The sequence below is a fragment of the Chaetura pelagica genome, unplaced genomic scaffold (assembly GCF_000747805.2).
Source record: "Chaetura pelagica isolate M959 unplaced genomic scaffold, ChaPel_1.0 scaffold349, whole genome shotgun sequence".
Classification (NCBI taxonomy): domain Eukaryota; kingdom Metazoa; phylum Chordata; class Aves; order Apodiformes; family Apodidae; genus Chaetura; species Chaetura pelagica.
In genome coordinates, this window is record NW_009954611.1 from 404,694 (window position 1) to 416,678 (window position 11,985).

The window sequence follows — 11,985 nt, forward strand, 5'->3', positions numbered from 1 at the left end:
AAAAAAAAAGTTTGGCAAGAATTCATACTATGTTATACTGAGCAATTATAATTTAGTAGCCTGGATTTTGTTTTAGGAAACTTTTTATTCCCTCTGTGGAGGGAAGGAATCTAATTTACAGTTGCTTCTGTGAGTTAATTGTTATTGTGTTGAGGATCTGCAACTGAGAAAATTTTGCACGTCTCCTGAATGAAATAGGATAGTTGAACTGAAGCTCATGACACTGTTTTGCATCCTGCTGCTTTTTTCCCCTACATGCATACACTAGCACCAGGCTGCTTAGAAGTTTCAGTTTCACTACCTAGGGATTGCAGGCAGATCCATTTAATATATGTAGGTGCAAAAGTGCTTATAGAAAACCTACCTACTGATCTTTCACACATGATATCTGAAAGTGCCTTTCAATAGAGCTCTGCCAGCATCTGTTTGAGAGCTCAAAGTTATACATTCCTTGGTGTAGTGTTTTTCTGCTGGTTACTGTGTTAGGCAGAGGTAGAAAAAAATGCATTAAGCAAATACATCTGTATAGTTAGTATTTTTTACTGGTTTGAGCAACTTCAGTACAAAAAAAAATAAATTATAAAATTCTGTATGTGACAAAAACGTTGTGAAAGGATTTCTTTCCTTTAGGATAAAGACCACTATGATTACAGCTCTTGACTCGAGAGCACTGAACCACCACAAAGACAAGTTAGTGCTCAAAAATATCAAATTATTGCTTCATCTTACTTCTGCCTTGGAGACTTCAGTGCATTTTCTGTAACTCACAACTTGGTTTAGAACATACCTGCTTCTACAGTGTTAATGTTTAAATTTAGTCAATTACTTTGACTTCCATGGTAAATGTTAGCCTTTTTGGAATATCGTAACTTGGCTTTTTATTATGTTTGGTCTGTTTCTCTAGTAGATTTTCCACTAACTTCTAAATTCCTCTTCAGAATATGCCGCTTCACAATTAGTTCTCACTGTAGAATGATAATTTACTGTTAGTTTGCCTCTTACTCCATGGAGTCTAACAAAGCATTGCAATTACTGGCATGGAAGTTGCTTTACCTTATTGTCATGATACTGCAGTCCTTCCAGGATGGCGAGCTACCACTTTTATGTAGTTTTATGTATAGGTCATGAGTTGGAATATTATTTTAAAGCAGTGTGTTAGAGGCAATCTTGCCATACTGAGTTGTACTGTCAGAAGTCTCAGTGTATGGTGTTACATAGCTGAATAAAGCCTGATAAAACATGTTTTCCAGGGTTTACCTCTCTTATACCCTGTGTAGGCTGTTCCTTACATAATTCCATTACCTGCATAATCCTATGTGTTAGCGTGGTTTGTAACGTGATGCCTTGCAAGATTCTACAGTTTTATCACTTGGCTCTTATTCTTCATCACAGTTCTGCCTCAGGTCTGTCTTCATACTGTTTCCTTACCTTTTTCCATTTAATTGTCACTTCTCTTATTTCCTGTTCATCAAGGCTTCTGCCTCTGTACAAAGCTGTATGCATTGCTACAGACTGTTTTAAGTTGAGTACTTCTGACCCCCCTTGCTTTATCTACCTTTGTTTCTTCTGGTCAAAGTAGTGTTCATGGGACTCATCCTTCTTACTTGTACTAAAACCTTTGTTTGCTCTTGTGTTTGTGGAGATTGGTAAGGAAAATCTTTGTCTGTGGTAGCTATCTGAACTATTGCTTTTCTTACATTGGTCTGACTGTCCCCTGGCTGTTAATTGCTCAGCAGCATTATTTCAGTTTACCTCTGCAGTGCCCAGTCTTGGACTCAATCACAGTACAAGGACATCATCTGCTTGGTACTTCTGCCTTTTTAGTGAGCCCATTGTTTGCTCTCTGTAACAGCATTATGGTTGTGGGGCTGTGATGTCACTGGTCCATTTCAGGAAAAAAGTAGCTGTAGAGAGCTCTTGGAATTTCTTGTTCCTTGTTCAAAGGAGCTCCTTTGTCGTTCAATAACTTCAGTTGGTCAGAGACATTCTTCAGGAGCATGCTTCCTAGGAGCTTGACTGGTTTTTTGTTTTTACCCTTTAACTGGGATGAAGCACTTAATGAAGAAACCCTATTCCTATTTTTGTTGGGTTTGGTCGGGGTTTTTTGTTGTTTTTTTTTTAAGCAGTGTCTTGTAGATTTTGAACTGTAGAAGTTTTTAAGATAAGAATGGATACCATTAGGTACATGCTACAATAAAATACTCTTTCAGCCTGACTACTGTGTGTGTTAGAGAACTACAATATGCAATAAATATGCTAATTTGAAATTTTTAAGTTCCAGCAAAAACTTTCTCTCATTACTTAAATTGTATGTATTTACTTGATAGAAATTTGATTGTCTAGTGGCCCATCAAGCTTTCAGGATTTAATTTTGCATTCATTCACATAGGATTACATGTTCTTGTTAATGAGTTGTGACATGATTGTCAATTTACTTTGCATCTTCATTGCTGAAATATTAGAGGCTGTTTGGAATTGTGTTCTCAGTTTAGCTATGCTTCTGACCCAACATGATGTCCAGTTTATAGGTTTTTTATGACAGTTGATTGATCTGTATCCATTTCTTGAAGGTGTTTCTTAACAAAATAGTCAGTAGGATGCACTGTTTCCCATGTGCTTTCAGCTTTTTAAGTTTTGTGTAACTTAATACATGGGAAGAACCTGAGTCTTTCCTTTTTTTGCCTTGCTTACAGTTAATGGTGGGCTTTATTCTGTTTATCCGGTTACAATAGTGTGAGTTTTAATGCTATGGAGGAAAGCAGAAAATTTTTGTCTCTTGTGTGGTTTGAAAAAACGTATACTCTTACTGTTCAAAATGCATAATGCAAAATGCATTAATTTGAAATATCTAATAAGTTGAATAAGGTTGAATTTAACCTATATAAGATGCTTATGATTTTTTAAGCATTGTCTCTGACTCATCAACTGTCAGATATAAAAAGTACCTGTTGTTTCTTAATCCAAAACTATTTATTTTGCAGCACTTTTAACTTTCAAGCTTTCTTAGTTCTGACTGTATTTTGTGTGGAATTCTCTAGAGCATTTTCTTTATGTAATGGTATCTGTTCTTCCTCCTTGCAGACGCCTCCACCTCAATAAGAAGGCCACAGACAAGCAGCCATATAGTAAGCTTCCTGGTGTTTCACTTCTGAAGCCGCTAAAAGGTGTGGATCCAAACCTGATCAACAACTTAGAAACCTTCTTTGAACTGGATTATCCAAAAGTATGTATATTATTTAGTATCTTTTTTCCTTCCCCTTTCCATGCCTCCAAAAGACATATCGGGAGCTTGGGGTAGAAATATGCAACCTGATGATGTCTTGGATTCTTTTGCTTTCCACAGAAAATGCATAATTGTACATTTTACATGTCACAAACAAAAATGACTGATTTTTTAAAAAGTTATCCTTAAATGAGCATGACCAGGGCTTCAGGGTGAGACATACTCTACACTAAGATTTGTTTAATCATTATTTCCAAATTAGGGTGCTTGTAGCAGTATGAAGCCCTTCAATCTATAAAAGATTATATGAGAGGTCAGACACCCACGCCAGTTAACTAATACTCTGTAGTGTTCTCAAAAAAAGAACACTTCTCTGATAGCCTGAAACTTCATTGTAGTTATTAATTATGAGTCATCTAATGAAGGGTAGCTCAATGATGAGGTGGCCTACCTTGCCAGTTGTTGGTACGTAGAATATTCTCCAAGCCACTTATTGGTGTTGAGAAACAAATAGTTAAAAATACTTGCATTTGCTGTTGAACACTGTTTGACTTTGTAATAGAAGTGATAAGTGTGTCAGATGCTGTCCTTGCTCCAAGGAGCTTGCAACTCAAATCTGAAAATGCTTGCTGCATCATTCCATACTTGGTGTATGCTCCTCTGGAAAGGAAAAGGATTATGTTTTCTACTTCTTATCTCCTGAATTCCAAAACTTGTAATTTACCTTTAATTAAAAAATATATATCTCAGTTCTTCTTGAAACTGCCTCTGACAGTGCTGCTTTAGTTGCAAAAGGTTAAAGGTAAGTGTAAACTCCACAGTAAGTTTCCTTTAACTTTTGCAACTGGGAGCTTTAAACTTACTCCTAAGTAGGCAGGTAAAACAATTAAAAAAACCCACCATTTGAAGCTTAATATAAGCTGGATAGTTTTTCTTTAATGCAGCTTGAGGCCCTTGGAAAAGCATTCGGCATGAACAGTTAATCTTTTTTACTCAGCCAAAGTGCAAGAAAAGATTAAGTGTGGCCAAGATAAGTTTAAAGCACACTTAGGGCATGCTGTGTGTGCCAATATTGCAAAGTGTGCAAATAAGTGGCAACAATACGTTAAGCTATCTTATTACTATAATGAGCATAAAAGCATGCAGCTGAGATATTTCACTACAAATACAGTTTTTTTGAGAATTCAGAAAAACAGTTATGCTGGATCTTGTTAGACATGTAGTCTTGACCCTTACTTCTGGTAACTTACACGTATGGGTGGCAATCTTAAAATGTTGCTACTCTACACAAACCTGGTAACTGCGGTGACAATTACGTTTTTCCCCAAGATGAGTGAAAATGGAAATGTGAGTGTTTCAGTTTACCGGAGCACAGATTATACAGTACAAGCAAGATCCTCAAACTGTTTGAGAACACTTATGTACACCAAATGTAAAAATACTTCATTTAAGATATTAACTACACCACAAAAATTAGCACAATGGTGTAGCCTAGTATTCAAAGTTAGGCTGTCTGGGGAAAAATTATTAGGAAATAATTTTAACAAAAATCTTGAACTCAGCTTTGCTGGAACAAGTTTAACCTGCAGTGGTACTGATTCTCTGATACTCTACAGTGATATCCAATATGTGAAGTAAGCTTGTCTTGCCTAGAAGCCAGTTAAACAGCTTATAAACTGCAGGACTTAACACATAATATTATCAGTGAACAGTTTTTGCCTACTGTGCTTATTGTGGTTTTGGCAGATATCTTTCTATTATCTTACGTCCAAATAAACCTGATTGTGATGTTTAAGTAGACAAGCATCTTTGCATATATATAGTCCTATATTTTGTAGTTCTTTACTTGGTTAATGCATACAAAGGTTATTTACTGTTAATTTTTCTGTTAAAAAATATTGGAATATCAGAGGTATGGATATAGATGTGCCACAGCAACTGTGGATTGAACATTAATTATTTAATTACTAGCAAAATAGTTGTTCTTATAGATAGTTCTTCATTGCTCACCCAATTAAATAAGTTCCTCAGTTAGTAATTTCTGGGGTGTTTGTGCTGTCAGGTTGTGCTGTTATGGTGGAAGGACCTGTCTGCTTAATGAGACAGGTCTTTTGCCCTTTAAATTTCATTTTCCATGCTAGTAAAATGATGGAAATCAAATAGTGTTCACTCTTTAGGCAAATTGGCTTTGAGTTTGCATTTAGAGAACTAGAGATGTGTTTGTCTCATACGTTGTAATGCTAGACCAAGTCTTACCAATTCCTGTTTAGTGGTTAATGATTTTGTTTCCACAAAATTCTGAATGTGATTAAAGTCATTCGGGTTTCTTGTTTTTAAACATACCATTTTTTCTTGAAATATGTATTTATTTAAATTAATTTACATTAGTTTACATTTATTTACAACTGCTTTGTCAAATCAGGTCCAAATAAATTGTTTTTAATGAGGTAACATTTTTAGGTCTTGGTGTGTAAAAAATGGCTTCTAGGTATTTTGATCAGACACTTGCATTTTCTGAATTTTATTCTTTGTATTTTTGCTGTTAATGCAGAAAGAGAAATATCTCCATCAAAGCCTGGAAAGCTGTCTAAAAATGTTGGGTAATTCTTAAAATGCTAAAATGCTGTGTCCTCACCCATTCTCTGTGCCTTACATCTAACAAGCACGTAGCTTGATCACTGAAAAAGCTACAGTTTTCACTTACCTATTGTTGATTTTTCAAGCATTATTCTGTTGAGGAAAATATATGTGCATTACATATGCACATACATGTTCCTGAGCTTAGCTTTATTATACAATTAAGTGAACTTATTCTGGTCTTTGTGGGTTGTCTTCCAACTCTGTTGTGCATACATATGCGTCTACAAAGAACAGGAAGGTGAAGTTCTGAGATATGCAATCAAGTGTATTATAACATCATTCCTTTAATATCTTGTGTGCTGTAATTTAATTGAATATAAGATTGGATTTAAGATTCATATGTAAACAAAAATAGAAGTGGAAAGGAAAATTGTGTAGCAGGGTGTCTTGCTTATGCCTAATCAAAATCTTTCTGATAACAGGAAGACTTAATATTACTCAGAACAGGAGTGTATTGGGATACAGGTTTGGTTCTTTTTTCACAAGTACTTGGTTGTGCATGGAAAAAAAATCTTATTTGGCTATAAAACAACCCCCTTGGTTTTATTTTTAACTCGGTAACAGTGCTCTTTATTTTTTCAGTTGGGTACACTATAAGCTTTATTCCTTAGTCCATATAGATATTAAGTGTGTGTGTGTAAATATATATGTGTATGTATACATTTTTCTTTTTACCAGTATGAAGTACTACTCTGTGTACAAGATCATGACGATCCAGCTATTGATGTATGTAAAAAGCTTCTTGGCAAATACCCGAATGTTGATGCTAGATTGTTCATAGGTAAGCAGTGCAATTTAAAGGTGGGATTCTTACTTGTAAAATGTTTTTAGGTCTTTGTGCTTAATAGTCTAAACTAAATAGTAATCTTGTCCAGCCTTTGTTGGTTTTGTAGCTTAATCATCAGTTTGGGGTAAGGAAGTAAGTCTGTAGTCATAATCTGTGACAATAGTCCAGAAAAACTCTAGGAAGAGTGATTCATGCAATCCCTGCAACTTTCTTTCTAAATCTGAATGAAACAGTGGTTTGAATCCTGTCTTTGCACTGAATGGAATGTGCAGGAAGTGAGTTGAAGTTGTGGCTGTATTTGAGTTTGTGGTCCTGCAGCAATCACACAGAATCACTCAATGGTAGGGGTTGGAATCCTTCTTCATCATCTTGGACTGTAGGGCTCCTTCTTCAGTTTACACTTGAATTAGAGGAGGGAAGGGATAGTAGGACTAGGTAATAGAATGTTATGTCTTTCTCCGGTGTGAACCAAACTGGACCATGTCTGCCAGTACACAGAAGTGTTCCTCACTTTATTCTGTTACTTATTTTTTCTGCTTCTACTGTAGAGAACAATAGTCATGATCAGTAGTCTTAAAAAATAAGAGGTAGAGAGCATCCTACAGAATGTAATGAACTTTGTAGTCCTAATGGCTTTTTAATTACAATACTCTTGTTACCGTGCCATTTTGAGGAGGCATTTTAATATTTTCTTTTTTATTCTTTGCATAATTACAGTAGGACCTAAAACATAGACATGAAAGGATAATTAAAATGTAAATATTTTTCATAAAAGTAGACCTTAAGAACTGATGTGAAAACTTTTGTAGTTCTTCAGTTAGTCTATCTAAATATTTTGGGTATTGAGTCTGAATTCTAAAACAAACCTGTAAGTTATTTGTGTATCATGTTTGTACTTTTTAGGTGGCAAGAAGGTTGGCATCAACCCCAAGATTAACAACTTAATGCCTGGCTATGAAGATGCCAAATATGATCTCATATGGATTTGTGACAGTGGAATTAGAGGTAGGTGTGGTTTGTAATGTGCTGAGTATTATATTGCTCTTCTTCCCTGTAGAGAAACAGTTTTGTGGTATAAAAATGTTTGATCTCTAAAGGTGAAAATCCTATTTAAAAATAGTGTTCAAACTGTTCCCATTGTATTTATTGTTGATCATAATAATCATGTTAATCACTATTTTCCTGAAACTTTTTTCCTGCAAAATGCTGTGCAACAAAGCATACATGTTTTTGTTATTGGTAACAGATGAGAATTAGTGTCTCTGTACAGTAGTTTGCTCTTGGCAGAATTGCTCAAGGAACTGTCTCATTTTTTGTTTGTCACTTAGTAACTCCAGACACACTGACTGACATGGCTAACCAAATGACTGAAAAAGTAGGCTTGGTCCATGGGCTTCCCTATGTTGCAGACAGACAGGGTTTTGCTGCAACCCTTGAACAGGTGGGTGAAATGTCATGTAATTGTTTGTTTGGATTTTGTGTTGGTTTTTGTTGTTTTTGTTGGTTTTGTTTTTGCAACATCTTCCTGGCTAAAAGTTTTGTACTGCCTCTTTCACCTTTTGAGTGAAGAAATACCTGGTTTTAGCTGTAGGCACACTTCGAACAATCTAGGTTAACTTTTAAATGTTCAAAAATTCTACTGTGTCATACTGAATCTTCTGAGAAGGCCCACTCACAATCTGAATTTTTTTCTTTGCTATTTGTTTGTAAGTACTTTGAGTAAAGAAAATTCCCCTGCTTCTGTATATAATAACTTTCTAAGAACATGTATGCAGTAAAGCAGTTAATTCTTACAAGAAAAAGGAGACAGCATGTCAGCTATCACATAATGCTATATGAATCCTAATAATTAGAAAGTTAACTTAATGGATTTTTAATACATGTATTCCCTGATAACAACCTCAATAAATTCCAAATTAAATAACAAATGAAATACAGTAGCTTAATGTGGATTGAAACACACCCAGTGTCACTAACAGATTTATCAGATTTTATGGTAGACAAATTTCTTAGGTTGGTGGTATCTTCCCAGATAACAGTCATAATTCCTACATCTAACACATTTTTTTTCTTCCAAACGTTTTTTAGAGGAAAGGTTGTTAGAGTAGTACTCACATAAATACATATGAAGTTTGAAAAGCCTTGTCTTGTTTTGGCAGGTTTATTTTGGAACTTCACATCCCAGGTCATATATTTCAGCCCACTTAACTGGCTTCAAGTGTGTAACAGGGATGTCATGCTTGATGAGGAAGGATGTCTTGGATCAAGCTGGAGGACTGATAGCTTTTGCACAATATATTGCTGAAGATTACTTTATGGCCAAAGCAATAGCTGATCGGTAAGATGACCCTGAAGTAAGCTTACTGCTTTTAATGCAGCGTAATTTTATCTTTTTTAAGTACATGGTACATACTGTATGTATAGGTGTTCAGATCAGGCTCATATGTTTAAAGCAAACATACTTATGATACATGCTTTGTCCTATAACTAAGCCATGTAATTTTCAATTCCTTTAGAAAACAAGTTTCTGAAAAACTGATTTAAGTGTTAACTCAGGTGGTGTTTGCTCTTCTCCAATGAAGAGTCTTGATAAAATGCATTAAATATTTTTTTGCTTATGCTCATTGTAATAATGTGGCACATATGCCAAAGAAGCTTTCCAAGTCTATTACAACTTTCTGATGTTTGTTCTCTAATTGTTCTCTGCATCTCTTTTTTTTTTTTTTTTTTTTTTTTTTTTTTTTTTGCATGGTTTTAAAAATAACAATAAAATAATTTTTCAGGGGCTGGAAATTTGCTATGGCCACACAAGTTGCAATGCAAAACTCTGGTTCATATTCTATTTCTCAATTTCAGTCCAGAATGATCAGGTAGAATTTTAATCTTTACTTCCTCTCCCACCCACTCCTGTCACCTGTTTCTGCTGTGTATAACCTCATAATGAGAGGGAATACATTTTTTAAGCTAATTAGATCTTGTGTCCAGAATGCTGAAGTTCCAATGCATGGCTTGATACACTCTTCTTGTTAGTGTTGGGAGGGAGGCACTGACTTCCCACCAAAGTATGACTGATACTAGTATTTTTAAAACCCTAAAAAAGCCTCTAAGTGCCTTTTAAATGCTATGTGCAGTACCTTTGAAAGGCAGATTTTTTTGCAGTGCTTTCTTTGAGATATAAATCAAATGTCAGACCACAATGGTGAGGTATTTGGTGAGGTGGGGGAAGAGGACACAAAGAATAATGTACAGTCAGAACTGATTTGTTTGTCTTTTTCTAGGTGGGCCAAACTGCGAATAAATATGTTGCCCGCCACAATAATCTGTGAGCCAATCTCTGAGTGCTTTGTTGCCAGTCTGGTTATTGGATGGGCAGCTCACCATGTGTTTAGATGGGATATAATGGTATTTTTCCTGTGTCACTGCTTGGCATGGTTTATATTTGACTACATTCAACTGAAAGGTGTTCAGGTATGTAGCTTCATTTTCTTTGGAGGTTATTGAAGTTACTAGTGCCATCTGCTTCAGCAAAAAAGCTAAACCAAATTTCAACAACAAATTTGGCATAGATGAAATAATAGGTTACTTCTCAGTCTCCCAGCTTCAGTTATAATAGCATGACGTGGAGTAAGTGTGCTTGGTTGTAATTTTATTGTCTGTATAAACCAGCCTTTGCCTACACTCTGAAACTTTAGGTACCTGTCCCCTTAAACTTAATATTTCCAGTTTGCTCTACATATGCATATCAAGAAATGTTAACTTTTTTTTTAGCAGCACAAGAACAGCAGCTTTGTGAGATTTCATTGTTTTCTTTAATTTTATCTTAGTCATCACTTTTATTTATTGAGGTGCATATGTTAATAATGGACTTAAAGGACAGCTGCAGCCTACTTCTAAAAATAAAATCTTCCCATCACTTGAACAAGTCCTCAAAAACTTCTAATATAGAAAGACATCGCAAATCAGAGCTGCATTTGTTCTTCTTAAGCTGCAGGAACTATTCCAATTATCTTCTGCTGTGATCATACTCCATCCAAACCTGATCCAAGTTTGATGTACATTCAAACATCAAATAGTCCTCATATTGAAAAATATTCTTTTGGTAGTCCTAACACAGTACTGGAAATAAATAATATTTTTAAAATAAAAAGTTAGGCCTTGTGTTGATTCTGTAGAACTCCAAAAGGTCAGTTTAACAGTCACCTTTCTGATCACTCTTCTTGTGGTGCACAGCATGTAGAAGAGCTCTGTGCCTACACTTTCTCTTCTGACTCCAGCTCTGCATGTAGCTGAAAATTCTCAAAAGAGTGGAAAAATAGGGAGACTATCAGCATTTTTCTTAGCACTTTTCCTGTGCAATCGACATCTGTCTAGATGCTGTTCTTCTGGGGTCTGTGGCAAAAACCTGGTTGAATAGTTTTACAAAGCTTCAAAAAGAAAAAAGTGCAATTGTCACACTTGCCTTTTGCTCTGCATACAAGTCTTTTTTCAAACCTTCTGATTGTTTTGCTGAGCTACTCATGTTTAATATGGGTAATCACACTGTGAACAGGAAAATGTTACTACATAAATCTGTATGGAAAGATTTAGAATAGACTTAAATCTGTAATACAAATGTTTTCAATTACTTTAAAATTCCTTTTGGATAATTGATATGTTTAAATACTTTTTTTATATTCCTAGGGCGGTGCTCTGTGTTTTTCAAAATTCGATTATGCAGTAGCTTGGTTCATCAGAGAATCCATGACAATTTATATTTTCCTATCTGCTTTGTGGGACCCCACTATTAGGTGGAGGACAGGACGCTACAGATTACGTTGTGGAGGCACTGCAGAAGAAATTCTTGATGTATAGCCACAGCTTTGTAACTGTGAATGTCAAAAGGAGAAATTGGGGGAAGAAAAGTATTATAAATTGTTTATATAAATACTTTTAAGAACATATACCATCAGTAGTTTTATTATTTGTATGTTTTGGTATCTGTTTAATTTATTTTTGCATGGCACTTGCATCTGTGAAAATAAATCTGTAGTCTTGGCCAAATGGTATCTTACTTCCATGTACAAATAGAAATTGAGAGAATTGGTCCTGACATCTACTTTCTGTAGGATTACTCTGCAGTAAACTCTTAATAAATAATGAAGTATCCTCCTGGATATGAACAGCTTCTTACTCCATGATGTCCTAGCCTAGCAAATCCAGGGTTCACCAAGCTATTTTCCAACTGGATTGTACAAGGCTGTATGTTGTAAAATCACAGAAGTACATCTGGTTTCTGTTTTATCTCACTAAATTGAGCTAGTAACAGGACCTTGGAGAGAAGCTCTTAAATGCTTTA

General features: G+C 35.3%; 1 protein-coding gene across 1 annotated transcript; it reads left to right on the top strand.

Moving 5' to 3' along the window:
- The first annotated feature begins 3,055 nt into the window (after positions 1–3,055).
- UGCG (UDP-glucose ceramide glucosyltransferase) lies at positions 3,056–11,570 on the top strand. The gene is made up of 8 exons (XM_010005468.1): positions 3,056–3,223; positions 6,542–6,644; positions 7,554–7,655; positions 7,979–8,091; positions 8,810–8,988; positions 9,434–9,520; positions 9,929–10,118; positions 11,331–11,570. The coding sequence occupies exons 1-8, from the start codon at positions 3,056–3,058 to the stop codon at positions 11,499–11,501; spliced, it is 1,113 nt and encodes a 370-aa protein (XP_010003770.1). The 3' UTR covers positions 11,502–11,570.
- Positions 11,571–11,985: the final 415 nt, after the last annotated feature.